The sequence below is a fragment of the Carassius carassius genome, chromosome 29 (genome assembly GCF_963082965.1).
Source record: "Carassius carassius chromosome 29, fCarCar2.1, whole genome shotgun sequence".
NCBI classification, from domain to species: domain Eukaryota; kingdom Metazoa; phylum Chordata; class Actinopteri; order Cypriniformes; family Cyprinidae; genus Carassius; species Carassius carassius.
Window position 1 is genome coordinate 23,171,642 of NC_081783.1, and position 27,845 is coordinate 23,199,486.

Here is a 27,845-nt window from a genome sequence, read left to right on the forward strand (position 1 = left end):
ACTGTTTAAGCATCAGCTAAATCACATTAGTGACGACTTAAATAAAGCATGAAGAAACAATGTCAATACATTTCAATATTTTAATGGATTTCAATAAAGCAGTTGCACAACCATCACTACAGGCAGTCAAAAAAAGAAGACGGTACAAAAATCACAACACCAGCTGATCAGCAAACTGAACGCAAATGAACTATTGCCCAGTCGACTAGGCAGTTTGTTTTCAATGACAGGTCTCTCTTATGTGGATGGGTTCACACTGGCTCTTGGTTGTAAATGCAAAGTTGAGGTGGAATGGGAGATCTGGTCGAGGCAGTTTTAACTTAAAAGCGAACATTCAGGACACTCCTGGAAGCAAGAAGCAGCATTTGTTGTGAGAAATGTTGGCTAGGACAAACCTGTGGAATGTGATCAGGTAAGTTCTGCTAAACCGACGCTAGAACATTTTGAATGAAAAACAAGTGGAATGTTAAACTGTTGATGTTCACCCAACGTTACAAGACAAACGCCAGCCTCTGAACAGTGTTGAGCAACTGGACCAAACAGATGCAGATGAATCATGGACCTCATCCGATGTAGATGCGATGGAAATCGTTGGCACCAAATGCAGCATTGCACTTTGGGCACTTCCTCTGACGGGTGTCGTAGCGCGTCTTCACGCACTCAAAACAGAAAACGTGGAAGCACTTCGTCAAAACGGCGTCCTTTACGCGTGAATTGCAGCATGGACACGTCAGCCGGGCCTGTGAAACAGAAAAATACAAAGATCCTTCAAAGACATGAACACAAAGCTCTTTCTGTCCCTCTATTCAACTGGACAACGCAAATGACCTTGTAGTCATTTATTTCTTCATTCAGGATCTCATCTCCATTTCGGATGTTCTCCGCAGGCTTCTTGGCCTTCTCGATCTTCCTGCGAAGTTTGGATATGTCCTCCTATGAGGTCAAAGAAACATCAGTTTATACGAAAATTGCACAGAATAGCCATTTTTACTCAATAAATCACAAAATACATCACTTTCTATCGACAGATGACCAACAGTTTGAAGCTCAACATCATTAAACACTGCCTTCATATTTACTGAATCAAATCCGATATGGGACCCTGGACCGCCAAAAAGGTCAATTTTTCGAAATTGAGATTAATACATCATCTGAAAGCTTTCCATTGATGCATGGTTTATTAAGATCGGACAATATTTGGCCAAGATATTTTGATATTACTAATCAAAAATTACGTTTTAATATATTTACAATAGGAAATTTACTAAATATCTTCATGGAACATGATCTTTACTTAATATACTAATGATTTTAGCATAAAAGAAAAATGGATAGTTTTGTATTTTTGGCTATGGCTACAAATATAACCCAGCGACAGGGTCACATATTTGCAGATATCAGATATCTTTGAACCTAGTATCATCAGATGATGTTATATTAGGTCAAGTATGCTGGCCTGTTACACATGACATGTAAAGCTGTACGCACCTGTGCACGTCGGGCATTGAAAGACTCCTTTTCTCGAGAAATGCTGTTCTCAATCACCTCTTCTCTGACCGAACTCAACCTCTGCTGCACCCCCTCCAGCTGAGTGCGCACCTCCTCCGAGAGCAGCACTGACTCCTGCGCCTAAAACAGAGTTAAGAGCTTTTTAATTGATACTTTCCCCCCAGATAGTATTTATGACGTTGCACGTACACAAACTGCATATATGAGAGTTCATCTGCAACTGGTATGTGGTTGTACCTTGCGTTTGTTCATCTCTAAAGCTTGTGTGCGGAGCCCCAGCTCCCTCTCCGCAGCGTTGATGGTGCCCTGCAGGAGGCGCTCTTTCTCCTCCAGCTTCCGAACCACCTGCAGCTGCGCATCCACCTAAGAGCAAGAGAAGCATCACATCTCATGTACTGTTCAGTGGCAAACGTGGAGAACAGGAACCAAAGCATATGTGGAGGATTCAGACCTGTAAAGTCATGCAGCAAAAAGACATATCCTCTCATTATAACAAAGTGCAGACAGAGATTCACCGTGCAGTGTAGAGAGCTTTGTTGATTACAGAGATCGCGGTGAACTACGGCGAGTGAAAGCTTTTAATGATTAAGGGAGTTTGCAAATGTGATAGATTTAAAACAACAGTTAATTAAATAAGAAGTCGATATTAAGTGACTTATATTGTCTGACTGTAACATTATTGCCTGATTTTGCTCTATTTAATCAACGGAAATAGTTGCAAACAAAGTCACAGCTAAGCCGCTGCGCATCTCCGTTCAAACAGTGGTGTTTTTAAATGAATCTCTTCGGACTCACTGATTCAATTGATTTGTTCTTGAATGAATCACCCGTTTGAACAAATCAACAGAATGAATGATTCAGTGATAAAATCAGTGACTTGCCACTACCTACTGGCATTTTGTTACATTTTTAAAGTATCTTTTCTGTTATTTAAATCGGTTAATATTTCATTATTCCAAATTTTATATTTAAAACATCAACCTCAACATGAATTTATAAGTTTAACTGCACTCATGCAACCCCTGAGCCTCATTAAACGTCTGAAAATGCACATAGAAAGTCACTTTTGTGTTCTTCTGTGCCAACTTCAGTACAAATGATTTTTAAAAAATACTTATTATACTTGTATTCTACTTGTTATTTTCTTTTTTTAATTAGACATTTTAAATATCGTATAAATATATATATTTTTAATTTGACATAAAAGATGAATAAAGTAAGAAAAACGGCATTACAAAGGTAAAAACTAAATTCCCTGTGCATCACTTTAAGGAGTCAAATATCACCCCGTGATGAAAAGGCTAATTTTTAATCATTATTTGTAATTATTATTTAGCTGAAATTTTTTACTGTGCTCCTAAAAACAAAAGCAAGCATAGAGTCCTGATGGGCGGTCATTTACATTAAATTAAATATCTTTGAGAAATGTATATTCCCTAAACAAATGTCCATATAAAACTGATGCATGCATTTCATGTAAAAAAAAACACCTATGCAACTTCCCAAAACAACCGATCAATCTGAAGATCATAAAATCAAATCACTGTCCTCCAAACAGTTGACTCAAAGATGCAGCCACCTCACAGCCCACCTGTGTTTTGAGTGTGAGCAACTGGTCAGCCAGCTCCTCTTTCTCTTCCTTGAGGAGCTTGTGGATCTGGTTGGATTTGATGCGTTCGCTCATGAGTTTGAAGTTGGCGTCATCTTTCTCTCGGAGCTGCTGCATCAGACGGATGTTCTGCTCCTGCATGTCCTCAAACGCCTGGCCAGTAACATCCATCTCACTCAGCAAAGCGTCTTCCTCCTGAGAGAGAGAGAATGTGACGATAGAGAATTTTCCAGCAGAGTGTTTGTCATTCATTACTCTGTAAATCACAGCTCTACCTGTTTAGCCAGAGAGAGTTTCTTATTGAGTATATCGATCTGCTCCTCCACCGAGCGGATCTTTCTGAGGGCCTCTTCGTCGGCCATCTTCTTTCCTTCCCTCCTCTCCCTCTCCTCCAGCTCTCGCAGTCGCTGACGGAGCTCCTCGGCCTGCACAAACACACACAATATGAGAATAAACAGGTTACGGCTGAACTACTTCGATATATGATTCATCTGTTGATCATTTCTTCTGATATTCTTAAACAATGTGCTTCCAACAGTGTACAGTGTACCTCTGACTTTGCCTTCTTCTCCGCAGCCATCAGTTGTACTTTATCTCTCTGTTCTTTTGGTGCGGAGCGGTACATATCCAACAACAGCTTCATCTCCCGCTGGGACTCTTGGGCTTTCCTGTATCATAATCACATCATGATTAGCACTTCCCACAGCCATTTTCACCATTATAATCAATATATCAAGCAGAATGACTTACTTTAGATCCACTCGCACTATTTTGAGCTGCTCCATCTCCTTGCGTTTGGGTCCTCCAATCACAGCGCAGCGTTCAGCTGCTAGGTCTTCTGATTGGCTGCTGCTGGTGCTGGCTTTCTCCCGCTCTTCTTTCACTGCTACGCCTCCAGTGCTCCCACGAGTCACGCGCTCTCTTTCTCTCTGCTCCTTCTCTTTCTCCTTTTCCTTCTCTTTCTCTCGTTCCTCCTCTTTCACTACGGTCTCAGTGTCTGTACCTGGTTCAGTCTTTACGGTTACACCTGAAGAGGAAACAATTATGTAAATAGGCCTGTCGATAAATCAATTAATCGCACAATAAAAAAAAAATGAGCTCGATAATTTTTTCAGCCGCGATAATTTTTTTAATTTTTATTTAAGAACTGTAACATGTAATGATGTGGGGTTAGTCTGGAGCGCAGCCTGTGGACAGCCCGCAGCAGAAAACACCCTCTCTGATGGCACAGATGTCCCAGGAATAAAGAGATAACGTCTCACTAGAGTGACCAGATTTGGGAAGCGCCTTTTATTTGCTTGTGGATGTTTGTGTCGCAAGTGAACAGACATAAACAGACATTGCTTGTTTTTTTTTTTTTTAAACATACTGGAGGATATTTGTACAGATATGAAAATACAGAAGTCATTTTCTAAAGATGTCTTGAGAATGGATTAGAGCAATTTTGTTAGGAAGAACATTTGCACAGAAAATAAATCTTTTTTTTTTTTTTTTAGAAAAATGTCTCAATACTTTTTTTTGTTTGTTTTTTTAGATCAAACTGTATTTTTTGGTGGTTGAACGATTTGGGATTTACCTTTTACGAATATCCACTCATATCACTTTCATTAACAAAAGAAAAATTAATGGATCAGTGGAAAGCGATGGATTTTATTTACACTGTTAAAACAGCAGGATTTTCTGCTATTTACACTACTTGATGCAAATAGTGGCACTCATCTGTATTGTAGCTAGGGGTGTAACGGTACGCAAAAATCACGGTTCGGTACGTACCTCTGTTTTAAAGTCACTGTTCGGTTCATTTTCGGTACAGTAAGGGAAAGAAATGCAAACACTAAACTGCAGGTTGTTTATTACTATACACTTTTTTTTTTTTTAAATACTTTTTAATAAAATATATTTAAAATAAAAAAAGAATAAGAAATAAAATACTGCTGCAAAGTTCTCCACTAAATAAAATACTCTCAGTCTCAAACCAATATCATATAATAAAATATAATGAAAAATATAAACAAATAACTATGATTACAGTGCAGCATTACCAATCCCAGCTTGTAGGCCTGCTTCACCAGAATCGTGCCTGACGCGGCGCTGGCGCGCTGCTGCTACTGTAGATGACATAGAGGGAGACCGCCGACAGACCAGGCTCTTGTCTTCATGACAACAATATCTTTACTTCATGTTGAGCATAAATATAAAGCCTACTGATAAAGGACACCGTCAACAGTATTGACGGCAAAATAGACTATGTTTGACAGGTGCAATATTTGAAAATAGATAAATTTATTTTTTAAATTACATTTATATCGGAATTTATGTCAACCTATAGACTTTCAAACATCAATGTGTCATGAATTAATATGTATTTGTGTACAAAATGACATATAAACATATTTTCCTATTCTATTTTGCCTGGAAACACTTCCAACACGCTTGCGTGTCGCGTGAAAAATAGGCGTCGGTTCTATTTCTAGCATGCACGCGTTTTCCGCGCGGCTGAGATGCGCGTCTCACGCAGGCAGTCTGCAAACTCTAACCTGTTAACATGGGAGCTGAATTAAAAATGGACACGCCACGCAGCTGAGACGCTTGCGCCATGCAGCCAGTGTGTCGCCGGCCTTAGAATCAGCTGCAGGGCGGGATTTGCGCTGAACGCGGAGACTTCCGCCACTTAATATGTTCGTTTGGAAACACGAAAATGTACTTATGTTCCGCACACAAAATATTGCATTCCGTCATTCGGTACACACGTGCACCATACCGAAAGCCCTGTACCGAAACGGTCCGTTGTTGAAACGGTAATTGTAGCACATTGAAAAATAGTATGCAATAATAACGTACTGAGTGTAAATTACAATACATCCCCCCCCTACACCTACTCTAACACTACCATCTTTTTGATCATTTCCATCATTTTCATTGAAAATAAATGCCTTTCCGATGTGATCTGAGATTTGAAAAGGGAGAAAAAACAAATGTTCTGCAAAAGGCGGATTTGAGCTCGAGTCAATCGTGTCAAAAATGCCTACAGCACGTGTTTTACCATCTACACCACTGGAGCTGTCGTCACATGACTGTGGTTTGTTGTGTTGACCACCCCAAAGGCGGCCTATTTGCACCTAATGTAAACCTAATGTAAAGAGAGTGTGTACCGGTGGTGCTGGGTGTGGCGGAGCCGCTCTCTGGCTCAGTCTTCACAGTAACGTCAGCCGTCGGGCCAGGAGTGTGTGGGGAAGCGGTCTCCTCCTTCACATCCATCTCTGTGCTGGACTGTGATTGGACAGCAGCATTACCTTTGGCAGCACGCAGCTAAAAGAGAGGATAGAAACCTCAGCAACTACTTATATTTGAAACATATTAGAGTCAATAAGTTTGTGCTGTAACCTGGTTGAGCTCTTGCTGCGCCTCTCTCAGTCTGAGTTTATATTTCACCACCTCTCCCTTCAGCTGCTGGTTATGAGTCTGCAGGGTGCTGATCAGATGTCTCATCTCCCGGTTTATTGGGCCTGAGAAAGAAGCAAAGAGGACTACACACGGTCAATCAAAAAGCTGATCTGAGCAAAAAGAGAACAAAATCATTACGAAGAGACCAGAGGAAATTTACCTGCTTGTTCATTCGCAGCTAATGTCTGCTCAAATTCGATCCTGAGCATCTCGTACTCCTTGCGCACCTGTGCCAGCGTGTCTTCCAGCTGAATCACTTCAGTACGGACCTTGCGCTGCAAGGACACCTCGTCATTCTGAAACAAACACACATAAGTTATCATCTCATGACAATAACATCCTCAAATTGTGACAGCCAGCCAACCTCTGTATACGAGCCTGCCTCGTCTAGCATCACTGAATTCACTGTTTACACACATTATCACTCCATGTACCTCCATGTGGTCCAGCTGGCGCAGGCGGGCCGTCCTGGTGGTGTTGAGTCGAGCTTTGGTCTCGTCCAGCTGAGATTTCAACACTAGTGACTCATTATAGAGCACAGAGAACTGAGACTGCAGACAGCGATACTCTGCGCTCTCTTTGGCCACCTCCTCGGCCCTGGACAACAGCTCCACCTGACGGAGAGAGAACAACACACGGCTTATCAGTGAACATGAATGACTCCAACAACATTAGAAAGTGCTCTACCCTAAAGACGTTTGGGGTCAGTGTGATTTCGCTCACCAAGAAATCTCTTACAGCTACATGTATGTGAATAGTGTTAGTATTTTTAAATAATTGTTTTCTATCTGAATACATTTTTAAAATTCAATTTATTCCTGTGATGCAAAGCTTTACTTTCAGCATCATTACTCCAGACATGATCTTCAGAAATCATTCAAACACACTGATTAGAAGAAACATTTCTTATTATCAGTGTTGAAAACAGCTGTGCTACATAATATCTTTGTGGAAACCATTATTATTTTTTTAATTTCAGGATTCATTGATGAATAGAAAGTATAAATTTTAAGCATCCTTTCAAATAAAGCTTTCTAAATAAATAATCTTACTGACCCCAAACATCAACTCTTGTGCAGTTTATTTGACTTGGTGGCATTAATATTATGGTCTGAGCAACCTGAGATATTTTTCATTATTATATTACCGCTACTAGGGACGGGCGTTTTCCACAAATATCACATTCGAATATTTGAGCTCACAAAAAACGAATATTCCAATATTCGTTTATTTAAATTAAGTTTAATGAGTCAGACATTATTTTTCAGCAACATTTGTTTTCATCATTTTGAACAAGCTTACACACAATAAGCTTGAACATTACACATCGTGTTTTGTAGCTGAAAACCTTTAACAATGCGTGCAAACAAAACAAAAGTACAGATTAAAAGCAAAAAAAAAAAAAAGTGAACAAAGAAAAAACGTAAAGCAGCCTGCAGCAATTAGGCTATTGTACAGAATGTAGCTTACACATAACTTTTAAACTGTCAGCAAATCTTTTTTGCTTTTTTTCTATTGTTTAACATGTTCTTGTTAAGAAATACGGGCATGTAAACATGATCGGGGGAAAGTCGGCTCCTTAGTCTGTTAACAATAAGGCCAGCCGCGGAGAAAACGCGCTCTGACGGCACAGACGTTGTCTGGACTCACAAATAACGGTGTGCTAAGCGAATACGTTTTGTGAAGCGCTTCGTGTTTTCGTTTCACCACTGAATGGGATCCTCATCTGGTGGATGAAGCAAGAACTGTTCCCACTCGTCTCGGCTGGACTCTCTGTAATCATCGCTGGAGAACTGGCTCAGCCTTTTCCGACGAGTGGACATTGCATCCTCTTCATCGTGGCGACTGCATCCGCTCCACTCGCATCAAGGAAAATGTTCTTTTTTTTTCTTACTTCTCTCATGTTTTCTTCGAGAAACCTGAGATGTTTGTGCCGAGGGTCTAGGGCAGACGCTAGAAGAGGAGTTTTCACTGCATTCTTCAAGTTAGCGGTGTTTATTCGTTGCTTGAGAGATGCTGCAACAATGTTCTTGAATTTAGTCACTTTCTATGATTCTCCACGACATATTTGAAGTAACGTCACTGTAGAAGACCGCAGTTCTTAGGGGCCGTTCACATATCGCTCACATATCGTCTTTTGCGCGCTCAAGTTCGTTAATTTCAGTGTAGGCGCGCGGTATGCGCGCTCATAATGGAAGTGACGAGGTCGCGATGCGCACGAGGTGCGACGCGGTCCCGTTTTTTCCAGGCGCATCCGCACCGCATCGAGTTAAAAACATCTCAACTTTCAAAATGCCACAAGCGCACCGCAGGTCATGTGACAAGAACTAAACATTCAGCTTCATCCTTTCCCGTAACAACGTTGAAAGCTCAGCCAAGATGAAGGAACAGCTGATCATAGCTGTATATGGATTTCCATTTTGAAATAAATTTAGTAGCAGAGCTACTGAAAGCTATTTTTTTTTGTGCTGCAAATCCATTTATCCTTTGCTGAAATTTCCACGTCTTCATGGAGAGAGCGCGTCATTGTTGCTTAGCCTCAGGAGTGCTTCTGCCCGAGTGCTTTGGAAAGAAGGAGAAAGCGGAGCGCATAGCCTTTTCCACGCCTTATTAGGCGCGATATGTGAATGGCCCCTTAATCATTCATTAATTATTTTTTGCTTGCATACACCTTCAAATATGCTGTGGAGAATCACAGAAAGTGACCAAATTAGGTTTTATTGTGAACTTTTTTTTTTTGCGAAATTCGAATATCATTTTTATTTATCGAATAATTAGAGCAGAACGAATATTCAAATGTTCGACTATCCGTGCACATCCCTAACCGCTACCACACAATTTAATTTAATTTCATTAAACAATTTCATGTTTATTTTGAATAATCTTTTGTTCTTACTATTCTACAATTGTTTTTCGTTACAGGAAGCTGCAGAAACTTCCACTGAAACTAAAGAAGTGTTTTGCTCTGTTCCAGAGTATCTGTGTCTTCAAACGTTAGCTGATAAAGGACAAGATCGAAAGTGTGGGGTTTGTCATTTTCCCCTCTGAAGAGCTGAACAGTTGACTGCCTCTGAACATCTGGTTTAATCTGGTTTTGCATGAGGAAGATCCAATACTCACAATAAACACATAAGATGGATCTGACAAGGTAATGTGTATGAAGGCTTTACCTTCATGTTATTGTTCTCCTGGTACACCGTCTGCAGGTCCTGCTGGAGCTTCTGCAGCTCACTGAGCCGATTCTCCGCCAGCTCCCTGTTCTGCTCCAGCTCACTGTTCATCTCCTCAAACTAACAAGAGACCAGAGAGGATTTCATGTTACATTATGCATCAGTGTTAAGACACTGCACAGATACCCTTATGTGACAAACAGAACAATAAATTACCAACTTACATTACAGCTTTTGAATGATAGTGTACATTTACTAGAGCCGAAAACATATATTAAAAATTATATGACGCGTCTGCTTGAAGATTAAACGAGCCTCAATACTCAACTGAAGGATACTACAGTGTGCAAACAGCTGCCTGCTTCAAGTTTACAGTGAGATTCATTCACATTGAACGTGCACATGACTGGTCGTTTACCTTTCTTTTGTTAATCGTGATGGTTCCACATACGCTGCTTGCCTCGCCATACACCTTATAACCTTTACTGTTCACCTGGTTATGATGGAAGAGCACAATATCAGCTATGACACATTGTAAAACAATAAAAATACTCTATCTTGGGTTTACTATTCCAAATAAGAGCATCTTGATATATGGCAGTGGCTTTTTCAAAAAGCCATTGTCCTTTGCTATTATTTGCAGGAACCTAGATTACTGCTAACTGACATTAAATTACTGCTTAAAGTCTGTATCATCCATAACAGTTGTCTTAATCAGCAAGACCCACTCACCCTTTCCAGCACCTCTACAAGGTGTGCGTTGAGCCGATTCTCTCTCCGTCTGATCTTCTCCATGTCCCACTGCAGCTCCTCGACCAGAACCTGCAGCTCACTGATCCTGTTATCAGCACGATTCGCCGCACGGCCCAGCGGACGAGACTACACACACACACACACACACACACACACACACACAGTGAGCACTCAATGAGGTGACACGCTTACCAGATAAACATGTCCACAAATCAAGCACCAACCTCGCTGGTCATGTGACTGTGCTTCTGCTGGAGGCTGTCGGTCAGCTGGCGCAGACGTTCATTCTCGCTGGTCAGGAGCGTGTTGAGGCGGACAGCGACATCCCAGAGACTGCCATCTGAAGGAATCAACAGAATATGCATATTAGACGTGACCCGTGATAGTTTTTTACGTTTACTTGATGGACGGTTTGTCTCGCCTGTTCCAGACTCCACATCTTTCTTTAGTTGGTCTACTGTGTTCTTCAGGTTCTCGTAGATTTCGACCACACGCCTGGCCTGTTTGCAGCTGGACTCCAGTCGCTCCTGCAGCTCTGCGTCAATCTCCTCGCTGCTGCTGCTGGCCAACATGGCCAGAAAAGAGCTCGCTGCCTCCCCCTGTTGACCTGTATCAAACATCACTATTATTAGCAAGTGTCTCAATTTGCACATTGTTAATGCTACTTCTGCTGCTGCTATTATCATCATATAGTTGCATTCAATCAACATGTTTCTGTACTACTATTTTGCACATTAGTTAATATTGAACACTTGCACATACAGATGTACATAGTCTATACTTCTATATCTACATAGTTTATATTTCTACTTCTGCTTCTTCTGCTGCTGCTAGTTTTACTTCTATTTTTATTATGTTTTGTGTGTGTGTATCTATATATATATATTAGGGGTGTAACGGTTCACAAAATTCACGGTTCGGTTCGATACAATACACTGGTGTCACGGTTCGGTTCGGTACGTTTTAGATACAGCAAAAAGAAAAAATTAGATAAATTTCCTTGATTTTTATAAAAATGTTTTATTTATTAAAACTAACAAAGTATGTTTTTTTTTTTTTACATTGAACAATGATGGAGCTATTCTTTACCCATCTTCTATGGTGTTTTCTTAGCAGCATACTGTATAAAACAAAAACAGCTCCTTATAAAAAAAAATGAAAATGTTATATTAGTTATGAACAAATACAAAGATGTAACTTTTTATATGTAACTCTATAACTCTTTATATTGAGTGTGTTTTTACTCAATTGGTTCTCTATAGGGCTTATGTTTTTTGGAACAAAGCAGGAATTACGGTCTGTCTGAAATGAGCTCGTGAAGGAATATTGTAACGAGGCTCAATTACATGAAGCATGTTCTTAAAACCTACGTTTTCCACTACAGCACAGTTACTCATTGCGCGGCTCGCGAGCCGCATGCAGCTCGTCAAGCTATAACTGGCGGCTCGCATAGTAGCTTACAGTATCACACTGCCACTTGCCTTCAGAGCATGTGAGGCGGGAGCGAGCGGGGAGCGCGAGCGTGCGGATCTTGGACAGAGCGCAGAGCGGCAATTTCAAAAGGACGGTGGACGGAGCGTCGCATTTCCCGCTCCAATTTCGCTCTGCTCACACCACGAGTGAAGCATGCTCATTCAAGCCTGACCCTGAATCCATTAGTCTTGCACAGTCATCAACAGTAGACTATTTTCAAGCAAAACTCGGCTCAATAATGGAGTTCAAAAAGTAAAATGAGAATTAATACAGGTGTAGCCTATCAATATAAGTCGCTCCGGAGTAGCCTATAAGGCGCATCAGTCAAAAAATGCGCCATGAAGAAGAAAAAACATATAGGCCTAGCCTCGCACTGGACTATAAGTCGCATTTATTTAGAAATGTATAAAATAATAATAAAAAATAAAAAAATCTTATGGATGGGACAGTTCACCGTTACGGACGTGAGCGCTCTGACAGCGGCACTAAGACTGCTTTAAAACTTTCACTGAGACCTCAAACAGAAAGCACAAAGCCTGTCTTTAAATTTGATTTCATTTTGTATTAATTGTATCTTAATTTTAATCAAGGTTTCATCAACCAATTGTCTGGATTTAATAAGAAGTAAATAGAAAATAGATAACCACGATACGAAGGAGCCGGTGTGAACCTGGAGTTTGTCTCATGAATGAACCGAAACTCAGCGTATAGCCTACTTGCCTCACAGACCCGACAAATAGGCTATATATAAAGCTTGAAATGTCTACTTTTAAACAAAACAATTCAAAACGAAAGAAAACAGACTGCTCTCCCTCCCGTATGAAATGTGCATTTCTCTCAGGCGCGTTCACTACTGCGAAGATCACAAGTCAGCATCTTTCTAGCCGACAGACATAAAAAAAAAAAATTAAATGTCTTCTGATATATTTTACATATTCATAATCATTAATTTTAAAATTAAGTTCGTTGTGACAGCTTTTAGGTGCCCTTAAATGTTACATGAATGCATCAGCACTGAAAACATAGAGATTTTTTTTTCTTTTGGGGGCATTTTGTTTGACATGCATGCCAGCTTTCGCTCATCCCACTATTAAAGTAAATCTGTTCTTAAACGAAAATGTATTGGCCGTGTTATTTCTTTTTTGTGGGATGTCCAATTTATATGTAGAAATGCACATTTGCAAAGGTGACTTAGCATGTTGTCGTAAAAGTGGCTCGCCTTTTGATTTTGCTCTGCCAATGTGGCTCTTGTGAAAAAAATAGTGAGGATCACTGAACTACAGAGTAAGGCGCTCGCTCACTCAGTACGCGCTGAAGGCTCGTTGCAAAATGGCTTATGCGTTTAACAGACCAGAAATAGAAGATCCTCCAATAACCAACAGGTCTGGTGTTTGGGTGCACTTTGGATTCCCTGTTAAACGCATTGGCCATTTTGCAACGCGCCTTCAGCCTTTATTGCTGAGTGAGCGAGCGCCTGACTGAGTAGCCTAACATAAACATATAAGTTGGTGTTTTTTTCTTCTTCGGGGGTGTCAGGGGCGTTGCCTGTTACATCGTTTGGGTTATTGGGCTACCTTGTTGAACGCATATCATTATATTTTACAATTTTTTTTATTTTCCAAATATAATTAATTAGTCCAACGAACGGTTCAATACGAATACGCGTATCGTTACACCCCTAATATATATATATATATATATATATATATATATACACAGTGTTGGGGAGTAACTAGTTACATGTAACGGCGTTACGTAATTTAATTACAAAATTATAGTAACTGTAATTAGTTACAGTTACTAAGAAAAAATGAGTAATTAAATTACAGTTACTTATGAATTTTTTTACGATTACAAAGGGGATTACATTTGAATATTTACACACATCCACATACAGATTTAACTGATTTCTTTCCCAAATTGCACTGACTATTCTGAGACGTACCGCCCTAATAATTTCCGGGATGCGGAAACACAGTCTGGTTCGTAGAATCCAGTCATAAAAACGGAATGCCTAACGCGGACGGAATATGCCACATTTTGGATGACTAAATCAAAAGTAGGTCAGTACACTTGAATCAAAACATGACATCGACTAGTGTCTGTGAATATAAAGCCCCAAAAATGCAATATATGACTTGCACATTCTGCGTGTCTGTGGAAATCAGGCGCGGACTGGACACCGGGAGAACCGGGACAATTCACAGTGGCCTGGCAGCCGATTTTGCCCCACTATTTAATATCATTATTGTGTAATTGCCTGTCGAATGTACTAAACCGATCATTTGCGAATCCGCCATTTGATAATTAAATCTCTAATAAATCATGAAGTGTTAGTCATGACTCGCGCGCTCTCCGCGCCTCCGCCAAACGGTTTGGATCAGACTCAGAGTAATCAATGCGAGAGAGAGAGAGAGAGAGAGAGAGAGAGAGAGAGAGAGAGAGAGAGAGAGAGAGAGAATAGAGTGAATTGCTGGAGCAGAGAAGCAGAACTACTGTTCAGGGTTTCAGGTCAGTTTCATCTGTAAAGATGCTTTTTTGTCTTTGTTTTTTTATTTATTTAATCAAGCAGCAGCACGTTGCTCATCAGTCATCACTCAAAATACTATATAAAGGACATCATTATTATCTGTTGTAATGTTACAGTAGGAATTTATCTGAAAAACAAATCCGATTTTTTTTATAGGTTTAGGGGGAGCTACGACAGACAACAACACAACCCTTACGAAAATTAACATTTTAATATTTAACTATAAATCCAGAGAAAATGGTTACTATTGTTTAACTGTGATCACCAAAAATTTAAAATTATTTTACAAATGTATTAATTTAAAAATAAATACAAATCCATTTGCAAAAAAAAAAAAAACAAGGTTATTTAACTTTTATATAGGCTAATAAAAGTATGGTAATTTTTGTAAGGGAAAAACATGACTCGTGTACAGTATTAGGATTTTTCTATAAAGATATTGTAGTATTGTAGAGTATTGTATTGTAAAGTATAGTTTTGTTCAATCTTGAGTATTAAAGTCATGAGAGGGATGGATAACAGAGCAAAATAAAGAGACTGAAGAGAAAAATGGAAGTGAAGGTACAGTTCAGGAGAGAACTTTTAATTATTTTGCATGTCCCCAAATTAAAGATTTAAACCTTTTTTATGTCAGGTCCATACAAAAAATAGTTTTGTCCATGAATTTGTTTGTATGAGTTTGAATTTTCCAGTCTGAATTTTTTCCCAGTCCGCCCCTCCTGTAAATTAATGGCAAAGACATGATTTCATTCTACACATATATAGGCCTACTGAAGCTCGCAGTGTTTTCAACCTCTGCCATCTCAATATAGCAGTACACGAGCACATAAACATAATTTCTAGAACTGCTTTGTGTCACTTCATGTGCAATTTACTTATTTTGAGAAAACTATCATCATATACAAATACAGCAGTTTCAAAAAAAGACCAATGTTTCAGGAGTTTAGTACACAGAATACGTCACATGCTTATTAGATAACTGTATTTAAGTTGATGTATATGCTTTTATTTATTATTCTTTAAATTTCACAAATTTAGAAAAGTAATCAAAAAGTACTCAAAAGTAATTAGTTACATTACTTTAATAAAGTAATTGAAAAAGTTACACTACTATTACATTTTAAACAGGGTAACTTGTAATCTGTAACCTATTACATTTCCAAAGTAACCTTCCCAACACTGTATATATATATATATATATATATATATATATAGATATGCACACACAAAAATAGATCTGGCCTTAGAAAAATGCTGAATTCATTAAAAAGAATATCTAATAGAGGTCGTTCTAAATATATTTTTCCTCTCAGACACTTAGACTTAATTCAATAAGCTGGGACACACATTCAAATCCAAAACAGCTTGAAATACTCAAGACATGTTTAATTTATTATTTACATTTTTAACTGCGTTACGCACTAATTTATCAATACATGCAAATTAGAGGTCGACTGATACTTGTTTTGCTTATGTAGTTAAGTTATAATAATTATATCCATAATGCATAACTGATAATAATAATAAAGACCAAAATAGTCTGCGACTTAAGTACTTTTATATTAATCTGTTACACATTACAACTTAAACACTTTAAATTTCACTGTGTCCATCCAAAGTTGCGAATTTATCTTATGCACAATATTGGAATATTGCATAAAATATCTGGTTTTTTTCAGACCATTCTCTTTTTGCTTCCAATTAAATCTAATTTAGATTAAAAACTGGTTATGTTGCATGTGTGCAGCATCTTTGTTTGGATCATGATTAAAATGTAGTGGTTGCCTCATTTTAAATTGAAAGAGCACAGACAAAGCCTTATTTTATTTATATGAAGAGATTTATTTTATTTGTGTTATTTATTTGATTTGGGGCTTGTCTTAAAATTTCAGTTTAGATTTGTTTTGTTATTTACATTACATTCCATTTTTGTCATTTTGTCAATTAGTCAACAATATAACCAATCAAAACCAACCAAAAAGAAATAATATGCAATTATTTTATTATAGTGTTATATTTCAATTTCACAAAGAAATGTGCAGCATTTTGTCCAAGCAATAATAAAAGGACACATTTAATTTATAACTTGTCTTAAATCTCATTTTGTAAAAAAGAAAAAAAAAAAGTGAATCGAATCGTGAGTTTACCGAATGGTTACATCCTTAGAAGACACTGTATTAAGGTAGTTTTTTTTACCTTTAATGTTATTTAAATGGACAGCTGTCTCTTCTGAGGCCCCAAGCCAAGACTCAGATACAGATTAAGACATTAGGCAAATTTTTTCCAACCAAAATAGTAAGCAGTTGATTTCCATCTACAACAGTTTCTGGTACCTCTGTCTTTTGCTCTCTCCTGGTTTGAGTCTCCATCCGGCTCCGGTGTTCCAGGTGTTACGCTCCGTCCTTCAGGAGGTTGGCTTTCCACAGGCTCGCTCCCGGATTGGTCGTAGCGACGCACAATTAACCGCACATTTTCATCGAACTGGGAGAGAAAGGAGGAATAGAAATCAAGATTAAAAATGGCTGTATTTGAGAGAGATATAACTCCAGATTATACAGACTGTAAATATTACCTGGTTCCAGTATCTGTTGAGAATCAGCAAACTGGCATCATCTGTCGCCTGACGAGTCTCCAACCTCTCAACTCTCTCTCTCAGTTCATCCTCAATCACCTACAGCAACACAAGCATACATGGATTTATGTGACTGAGTCGCTGTTTCTGCACCATTTTCAGTGGAAAACTCAATGTTTTACAATAATAGTTTAATATAGTCCATTCAAAAGTTTGGGGTTGATCAAGTTTTTGAAAAAAAGGCTCTTATACTCATTTTATCAAAAATACAGTAAACCTGTTAAATATTAATTTAATTAATTAAATTTATGCATTTAGCAGACGCTTTTATTCAAAGCGACTTACAGTGCATTCAGTCTATCAAATGTTACCTATCATGTGTTCCCGGGGAATCGAACCCCCAAACTTACGCTTGCTAGTCAATGCTCTACCACTTGAGCTACAGGAACACTAATATTAAAAATATTACACTAATCACTGTTGGGAACGTTACTTTAAAAAAGTTATTAGTTATAGTTACTCACTACTTGTTCCAAAAAGTAACTGAGTTAGTAACTGAATTACTCTATAATAAAAGTAACTCGTTACCAGGGAAAGTAACTATTTGCGTTACTGTTTAAAAAAAAAAAAGCTATATGTCAAAGAATTTGTATTTTTTTAGCAGTTTTAACAAGTCAGTTGAAATGAGTAGAACAGACAAGTGTTCGTACATAACTTTCGAGATTTATTGCACATCAACAGACAGCAAGAGTTTTATCCTGCACTTCAAGAATTGTCTTCGTAAGAAAAGTGTTTTTGGCCACTAGCTTTGTAGATGCGTGTGTCATTGTGAGATGCTTTATTAAATTAGAGTTGCTTACAACGGATTATTCAATCAATGCATAGTAGCGCACCGCATTTAACGTCCAGTAATGTTAACGACGTTGTAATGACGGGAAAAGTATTTAATTAGATTACCCCGTTACTGAAAAAATAATGTCGTTACCTAACGCCGTTCTTTTAAACGGCATTATTCCAAACACTGACACTAATACACAAAAATACTATTATATTTTAAAATAAAAGTTTATTCCTGTGATGCAAAGCTGAATTTTCAGCATCATTACTCCAGTCTTCAGTGTCACGTGATCCTTCAGAAATCATTCTTATATGCTGATCTGATGCTAAAGAAAGATTTCTTTTTATTATCAATGAAGAAAAACCCCCCAGTAATTTTAGGATTCTGTGATTGATAGACATTCCATAAGCATTTATTTAAAATAGCAATCTTTTGTAACACTATAAATACTGTACATATAAATATAAAGGTCTGTATCTACCTGTCTTTGGTCAAGGGCCACTCCCAACTTCTTGTTTTTGACCTGCAGAGCTTTAATATCTTGCTCTTCCTGCAAGAACGAAATACAGTGTCAATGGGAACCAAATGATAAGAAATCAGTTTTAAGATCCACAATTCATAAATGAAAAGATTTAGAATAAACTCTTCCATAATGCCACACACTCATATAACAGAGGGAGTCAAACGATTGACACAGACAGGCTTGGGACAAAAAAAACACTGGGGCAACACAAAAAACCAGACAGCTCAAATCAAGCATGAAGATCCCAGAAGGCATCTGACCTGGTTGGACCCTCCTCCCAGTTTGATGACTGTTTCGACAGCGGTGCTTCCTCCAGACGCAGTGCTCATCCCCTCTCCATCCTCACCGCCCTTCTTCTTTTCTGGAGGAGCGCCGAGGGGAGCAGAGCTGACGGCGTCACTGGGGCGCTTCTGACCTGACATCACGCTCCTCACTGTGGAGCAGGGCGAGAGACAGACACCATCACGGTCAACACACACTCAGAAATCACCACAGAGGCACTGAAGGATTATAAGATGCCAGGCATCTGCATTTTTACTGAACTGTGTTACAATAAATCAACTTTACACAGATATAGAGCAGAGAAACTCCCTGATGACTGAGAGAATCAAAATATCAGTACAAATGTTCACATCCTTCAGTTATGCTTTAAAACAGGTCTAAGTTTACATTTAGTCATTTAGCAGAAGCTTTTATCCAAAGCGACTTACAAATGAGGACAACAGAAGCAATGAAAATCAACACTTGCTAACACAAGTCTCAGTTAGCTGCACACGTAGCTATTTTTTGTGTGAATTATAAAATAAATAAAAAGTAAAATAGATAGAATAGGAACACAGAACACAGAAAAGGTGTTTTTTAAAGAAAACAAGAAGTTAGAAAACTATTTTGTTAATTATATAGTAAATAAAAAGAAAACTAATAGATAGAATCGCAAAAGAACAGAGATAGCTAGTGTTAGAGGATTTTTCAAAGAAAACAAGCAGAAAAACAAAAAAACATTTTTTTTTTAAAAATAGAGTGCTAGTCTTAAACGGTAAAGTGTTTTTTTATTTAAAGAAAACAAATAGACAAAATAGAATTAGAATAGAGCGTGCTAGAGTTAGATGGGTAAAGGGTTAGTTCACCCCAAAATGAACATTGTGTCATTAATTACTCTCCCTCATGTTGTTCTAAAACTGTAAGACCTTCGTTCATCTTCAAAACACTAATTAAGGTATTTTTGATGAAATCCGTGAGCTCTCTGACCCTCCCATAGACAGCAGCACAACTGAAATGTTTCCAGGTCCACGGAGCAAACGTAGCAAGGACATCAATAAAACAGACCATGTGACATCAGTGGCTCATTTTCAATATTACGAAACTATGAGAATACGCAAAGAAAACAAAAATAATAACTTAATTCAACAGTTCTTCTTCCCCGAGTTACTGTCTTCCACCATTTTTGCAGAGTATCACAATGCATACGCAATACTTTACCCCAAGATTACGTTCATGCGTGCGCTTTCCCCCTCGAACGTAAATAACGATGATCACGTTCTTGGATACTCTCCAAAACGGTGGAAGACGTAACTCGGGGAAGAAGAACTGTTAAATAAATTAAGCTATTTTTGTTTTCTTTTAGGGCTGAACGATTTTTGAAAATAATCTAATTGCGATTTTTTTTAAACAAATATTGCGATTTAGTAAGCAATTATTTTTTAAAGCTCTTTATGTTCTGTATTAGTCAACAAACACAAGCTATAAATCATTGTATAGTTTATGACCAACACAATTTTAGAAAGATTAAACAGAAATGTTATTTTCTGTAGGCCTGGCCTTTGTTACAATGAAATTAGGTGATGCATGAATTAAACAACTACAATTACAGTAGTATATTGACTTATTTGCAACATTAATATATACAAATCACACAAACTGAAGTAGATTAAAGAAATATAAAAACAAATCTGTTGCTTAACCACACTACTTTAGGTCATTCAAAGTCACTGTAATATATGTGTTAACATGTGGACTGCATTTTTTTAACACTGTCTGTTAACTTTAAACAGACGCAGACTTTAAATAAATAAATAAGAATATATATTAGGCCTAAAAAAAAAAAAAGTTTGGTTCCGGTTGGTTGTCAGTTGAGGTCATTGGTCGGTAGGGATTTTTATTTTTTTTTTTATTTTTTTTCTCTCCAGTGGCAGTTTTACACACACACACACACACACACGCGCTGATTTTAAATGTGTGTACCTGTACTTTTACGACAGTGATTCTGTATTCCCGTTTAAAGTCTGTTGTTGCCATAGACACGCAAAACACACACACACACACAAAAAGCCTTCGCGGGAGTTTGACAGGCGATCTCATAGTAGATTAACATGGAGGATTTGAACTTGAAAAACGGAGTGTACAGACATCTTTTTGTAGTCAAACAACATTCTTTGTTATGTTCATTTATGTGGTTTATTTGATTTTGATGCTATAAATTAACTAGAAGCAAGAGACGATCAGTTAGTTTTAACTGATGATCTAACTTACAGCGATCTGTTCGACACATTCAAGAGCCACAAAACGGTATTTATTGTTTACATTTCTTTAAAAAATGACCACATTTGAAAGGTGAAATAACCAAATGAGACTTTGTTTCATATTAAAAGTAAGCTGGTAATGTTAATGTCCTGTCTGTCAGCATGTTGTCAGTGCCCTCTCTGTTCCGCGATATATTGTTGACTCCCCCCGTGTTTCTCTTAATGTTACGATTTCCAAACCTGAAGTTATAGCTCACTTTAGTAATTGACAGTTAAAGGGTTTTGATGCAATACTTAATGGTTTTTAACGGATTACTTAAGTGTAAAACAGCATTTAAAGGAAACTGTAATTTAATTAACGATGTGTGAAAGACCGTTCTTCCCCAGTCTCATAAAATAAATTTGGGTCGCACATAAATTGACAGGGTCGGTCGGAAACCGGAACCAAACAATTTTTTTTTAGGCCTTACCTTACTATATGTAATATTTTAAGGTCGAAGTCTTTAATAATGAAATGCAACACTGTAACTGCTTGAGTAATTTTAATGTGCCGTTTTAAAATACAGTCGTGGCCAAAAGTTTTGAGAATTACATAAATATTGGAAATTGGAAAAGTTGCTGCTTAAGTTTTTATAATAGCAATTTGCATATACTCCAGAATGTTATGAAGAGTAATCAAGATGAATTGCATATCTTATCTTTGTCTTTCTTTGCCATGAAAATTAACTTAATCCCAAAAAAACCTTTCCACTGCATTTCATTGCTGTCATTAAAGGACCTGCTGAGATCATTTCAGTAATCGTCTTGTTAACTCAGGTGAGAATGTTGACGAGCACAAGGCTGGAGATCATTATGTCAGGCTGATTGGGTTAGAATGGCAGACTTGACATGTTAAAAGGAGGGTGATGCTTGAAATCATTGTTCTTCCATTGTTAACCATGGTGACCTGCAAAGAAACAATTTATAGGATCATCAAGAACTTCAAGGAAAGAGGTTCAATTCTTGTAAAGAAGGCTTCAAGGGCGTCCAAGAAAGTCCAGCAAGCGCCAGGATGGTCTCCTAAAGAGGATTCAGCTGCGGGATCGGAGTGCCACCAGTGCAGAACTTGCTCAGGAATGGCAGCAGGCAGGTGTGAGCGCATCTGCACGCACAGTGAGGCCAAGACTTTTGGAAGATGGCCTGTTGTCAAGAATGGCAGCAAAGAAGCCACTTCTCTCCAAGAAAAACATCAGGGACAGATTGATCTTCTGCAGAAAGTATAGTGAATGGACTGCTGAGGACTGGGGCAAAGTCATATTCTCCAATGAAGCCCCTTTCCGATTGTTTGGGGCAACTGGAAAAAGGCTTGTCCGGAGAAGAAAAGGTGAGCGCTACCATCAATCCTGTGTCATGCCAACAGTAAAGCATCCTGACACCATTCATGTGTGGGGTTGCTTCTCATCCAAGGGAGTGGGCTCACTCACAATTTTCCCCAAAAACACAGCCATGAATAAAGAATGTTACCAAAACACCCTCCAACAGCAACTTCTTCCAACAATCCAACAATAGTTTGGTGAAGAACAATGCATTTTCCAGCATGATGGAGCACCGTGCCATAAGGCAAAAGTGATAACTAAGTGGCTCGGGGAACAGAATGTTGAAATTTTGGGTCCATGGCCTGGAAACTCCCCAGATCTTAATCCCATTGAGAACTTGTGGTCAATCCTCAAGAGGCGGGTGGACAAACAAAAACCCACTAATTCTGACAAACTCAGAGAAGTGATTATGAAAGAATGGGTTGCTATCAGTCAGGATTTGGCCCAGAAGTTGATTGAGAGCATGCCCTGTCGAATTGCAGAGGTCCTGAAAAAGAAGGGCCAACACTGCGAATACTGACTCTTTGCATAAATGTCATGTAATTGTCGATAAAAGACTTTGAAACGTATGAAGTGCTTGTAATTATATTTCAGTACATCACAGAAACAACTGAAACTAAGATCTAAAAGCAGTTTAGCAGCAAACTTTTTGAAAACTAATATTTATGTAATTCTCAAAACTTTTGGCCAGGACTGTAGGCTTGTTGCGATAGTCGGTGTTACCGGTGATACACTGTGTTTAACCCACCTACCGGTCATAGCACTTGACCACCGGCACTGTCCCCATCGTGTTGAAGTTTTAGCCTATAGCGATAAAACACTTAATTCAGTTAGTGACTACGTGCCTTCGTAATTTAGCGTAAGCGGAACGAGCGCCGCAGTAAAGCAGCAGTTGTCCGATTTTATTTATCATTTGAGGAGAGTGAGGCGAGCTAACTGGCAAAGGATGGCGGAAGATCTGGTTTCAAAGCGAACTGTTGCAATTTAAAATGAAGGTTTTTCGTTTATTGTTTCTCATTTAGCCTATTTATAACTTTTTGGACGGTGTATGCAGTTAATAGGCCTACCTCTTTTTTTTAACAGCTTAACGTGAGTTTAATTTTTATATTCGTTTTTTTTGCACTTAAGTGTACAGTGATTATTCGGGTAGGCTACCTTATTTAACGAAGTTTTTGATGTTCGTTCGTTTCATATTCGATGGTTGTGCGGTGTTTTTTTTTTTTTTTTTGCTGAAAAAGGCAGGCACTTTATTTAACGAATTGTTAATAAATGCACTTTAAAGGTGTTTCATAAGTGCTTTTGTTTAGTTTTTGCATGGTGTGTTAAGTTATTATTCATTTTGCAATAAAGATGTGTGTAATACAAGCGAGTGTCTTATTGTTTTGTGTATTTTTATTAAGAATAAAATAAATTAACCCATGATTAATTCAAACAAATGCTACTGAATTGCCGCTAATTAAAGTGAAAGTAAATTGAGACGTGTGCACGTCTGCACGACCGCATTTTCGGCCACCCGAAATCCCCGACACGCAACCCCGGTGACACCGGGATTACCGGGTTTTTTTTACACGTCGATTAACCGGTGGAAAAAATCAGTCACCGCAACATCCCTACAGGACTGTACGTTCATATTATACACGCTTTCAAACATTTCCGAGCGTAGCGTGCCAGGGTTGCTAATTGTGCTTTCTCTTGCCGTACTTTGATGTCTACAGCGATCGATCTTCAAGTCGAACGCTTTTCTTTACTCTCGTGTCTCATGACCAAGTGGAATCAGCCTCTGTGGTTGAAAAATTATGTTTTTCATATCGCGATATTATGGCAAATGCAATTAATCATTCAGCACTATTTTCTTTGCGCACAAAAAGTATTCTCGTAGCTTTGCAATACTGAAGATGATCCACTGATGTCACATGGTCTGTTTTATTGATGTCCTTGCTACGTTTCTGGACCCAGAAACATTTCATTTGTGCTGCTGTCTATGGGAGGGTCAGAGAGCTCACGGATTTAATCAGAAATATCTTAATTTGTGTTCTGAAGATGAACGAAGGTCTTACAGGTTTGGAACGAAATGAGGGTGAGTAATTAATGACACAATGTTCATTTTGGGGCGAAATAACCCTTTAATTAAAAATGGAAGAGATGTGTTTTAGCCATTTCTTGAAGATACAATACACTGGCTAGTAAAATAATAGTAATAATAGTTGTTGCCGTTATTACTGTTGCTGTTTTACTGTTTTATTCATGTTGCATTACAAACGCAATGGATGAAATCATAATTATTGTAATCGCATAACAAAACGAACAATATTTTAAACCACCAAGTTATACTAATATTTCAGATTTCAGTCCTTAGTTCTAGTATAGTTTCGTTGTTTATGTTTTAATTATCATCAACTATAGTAGTAATATAACAACATTTTTATTAGTAGTAGTATTAAAATATTTCGAAACATTACACTAAACCTAAACTGATTTAATTGATCATATCTGATGGTAACATCATGGAAGCCTGCCTTAATAAATACCATGGTACTGAATGGTTTACATACTACTTCAGAAAACAGAATGGTATTTTATTGTTAAAGGGACACATTAACACATGTAGCCGTCATTAATAACATGTCAGTTACGCAAATGTAAGAAAATATGATTTGTAGTTAAACCGCGTCGAGCCGCGACAGCGATCTACGAAAACACGGAGATCTTACGCCTCTCAGCGCTAAAACTCGATGTGGATTGCTTAATAACGCTCTTACGAAGCAGGTTTTGCACTTGTGTTAATTTCTTACCTAATTTTGATTTCTACTGAGTGAGAAATGGTTTTGAGGATGTAGCTGTTGCGCTTCATCCAGCGGCCGAGCCCTCACCGGAAACACTGCGCTGCTTCTCTTGTGCTGCTGACGCTGTCCTCAGAACTGCAGCGCCGCCACGCGGCGGAGGGTCAGATCACAGCGCCCCAACTCCGACAAACTAACTGCAAATTACAACACAACTTAACCTTAAACGGTTTTTTTATTGCATTAATTTAGAGGAGATGTGGCTTGGATTAATTTAGCATGAGATGTTCAAGGAAAACAATATTTTTTGTTGCCTAAATAGACGCTGCATTGTCTGTATTATATTCATCAAATAATCTGAATCAAATCAGTTTCCACAACAAAATCTATTTAGACAACTGGTACAGGTGCTAATCATATGATTAGAATATCATCAAAAGTGTATTTATTTCACTAATTACCATCAAAAAGTGAAACTTGTATATTATATGCATTCATTACAGACAGACAGACTGATATATTTCAATTGTTTATTTCTTTTAATTTTGATGTTTATAACTGACAACTAAGGAAAATCCCAAATTCAGTATCTCAAGAAAACTAGAATATTGTGAAAAAAGGTTCAATATTGAAGACACCTGGTGCCACACTCTAATCAGCTAATTAACTCAAAACACCTGCAAAGGCCTTTAAATGGTCTCTCAGTGCTGTGTCTGAAATCGCTCACTCATTCACTCATACATTAGTCCCTATATAGTGAACGGATTCGGACAGTGACGTATAGCACACTGTGCATGTGACTTGGAGCTGTTGCAAAAACATTGCCATATGTACTTTTATATTACATGTAACTAATTTTAGAAAATAATACTAATAGCAATAATACTCAAAATTACTTTATATTGCAGTTATACATAGCTCCGCGTCAGCTTTGTGGTTTCATCGATGGTATATAATCATTTTTTTTTGTAATGCTTTTATGTTCATAATCATTATGCTATTAAAATAACGTACTGAAAACAAAAATACACATAAACACGTTCATAATTATTTATTTATTATTTTTAGTACCTAGACACTCGCTCAAGCAGCGTTTTGAGCTCAGATAAGCTGTTGTATAGTGTCCTCAGGCGATCGTTAATTTTACATCAGAATACACTACCTGTTATTAACGAAAAAATTTAAATTATCCACCAAATTATCATCATTTTTGTAAGTTAACAACGATGCCACCTCAGTAAATTAGTCAAATATTAAACTGAGTTATTGCCTACATAACATATCAATATAAATAATGTAGCAAAAACGTTAAAACAGAAATAATAAAGATGTAAACGTCATCTCTCATTCAAATTTGCTCGCTCTCGCTTCCAGCTCGACGCTACTCCGCATTGGATTGTGGGAAATAGTGCTTCAGCGAGTGTACATCGGTTGTACAGTCGAAATCAGAATGAATTGTGGGTAAGAAGTAGTGGACAAATGTAGGGAATGAAGTAGTTCACTCAGAATTCGGACAGCACTACAAAATGGCTGACACCCCATATAGTGCACTATATAGTGGATAGGGAGCGGTTTCGGACACAGCATAGTTCTGTAGGCTACACAATCATGGGGAAGACTGCTGAATTGACAGTTGTCCAAAAGATGACCATTGACACCAAGGAGGGCAAGACACAAAAGGTCATTGCAAAAGAGGCTGGCTGTTCACAGAGCTCTGTGTCCGAGCACATTAATAGAGAGGCGAGGGGAAGGAAAAGATGTGGTAGAAAAAAGTGTATAAGCAATAGGGATAACCGCACCCTGGAGAGGATTGTGAAACAAAACCAATTTAAAAATGTGGAGTGAGATTTACAAAGAGTGGACTGCAGCTGGAGCCAGTGCTTCAAGAACCACTACACACAGACGTATACAAGACATGGGTTTCAGCTTCGCATCCCTTGTGTCAAGCCACTCTTGAACAACAGACAGTGTCAGAAGCGTCTCATTTCAAAAAGGACTGGACTGCTGCTGAGTGGTCCAAAGTTATGTTCTCTGATGAAAGTAAATTTTGCATTTCCTTTAGATATCAGGGTCCCAGAGTCTGGAGGAAGAGAGGAGAGGCACACAATCCACGTTGCTTAAGGTCCAGTGTAAAGTTTCCACAGTCAGTGATGGTTTGGGGTGCCATGTCATCTGCTGGTGTTGGTCCACTGTGTTTTCTGAGGTCCAAGGTCAACGCAGCCGTATACCAGGAAGTTTTAGAGCACTTCATGCTTCCTGCTGCTGACCAACTTTATGGAGATGCAGATTTCATTTTCCAACCGGACTTGGCCCCAGCACACAGTGCCAAAGCTTCCAGTACCTGGTTTAAGGACCATGGTATCTCTGTTCTTAATTGGCCAGCAAACTCGCCTGACCTTAACCCCATAGAAAATCTATGAGGTATTGTGAAGAGGAAGATGTGATATTCCAGACCCAAGAATGCAGAAGAGCTGAAGGCCACTATCAGAGCATCCTGAGCTCTCATAACACCTGAGCAGTGCCACAGACTGATCGAATCCATGCTACGCTGCACTGCTGCAGTAATTCAGGCAAAAGGAGCCCCAACTAAGTATTGAGTGCTGTACATGCTCATACTTTTCATGTTCATACTTTTCAGCTGGCCAAGATTTCTAAAAATCCTTTCTTTGTATTAGTCCGTGTGTAAAGAATGAATATAATATCCAAGTTTCACTTTTTGAATGGAATTAGATTAGTGAAATAAATCAACTTTTTGATGATATTCTAATTA

General features: G+C 38.3%; 1 protein-coding gene across 2 annotated transcripts; it reads right to left on the bottom strand.

Moving 5' to 3' along the window:
- Positions 1-66: 66 nt before the first annotated feature.
- Positions 67-25,242, bottom strand: rnf20 (ring finger protein 20, E3 ubiquitin protein ligase). Of its 2 annotated transcripts, none has more exons than XM_059516393.1 (22): positions 25,088-25,242; positions 18,682-18,854; positions 18,380-18,448; positions 17,061-17,159; positions 16,822-16,969; positions 10,907-11,092; positions 10,710-10,825; positions 10,465-10,611; positions 10,151-10,225; positions 9,733-9,852; positions 6,997-7,176; positions 6,723-6,858; positions 6,503-6,624; positions 6,271-6,427; positions 3,869-4,145; positions 3,669-3,786; positions 3,394-3,543; positions 3,101-3,313; positions 1,747-1,872; positions 1,489-1,629; positions 829-933; positions 67-740 (listed from the first exon to the last, which is right to left on the bottom strand). In XM_059516393.1, exons 2-22 carry the CDS (start codon positions 18,841-18,843, stop codon positions 564-566), a joined length of 3,024 nt encoding a protein of 1,007 aa, XP_059372376.1. In that variant the 5' UTR covers positions 18,844-18,854; positions 25,088-25,242; the 3' UTR covers positions 67-563. The 2 variants fall into 2 exon arrangements, with proteins under 2 accessions (XP_059372376.1, XP_059372375.1); XM_059516392.1 differs by having other exon boundaries at positions 6,503-6,645.
- Between the last annotated feature and the right edge of the window lie 2,603 nt (positions 25,243-27,845).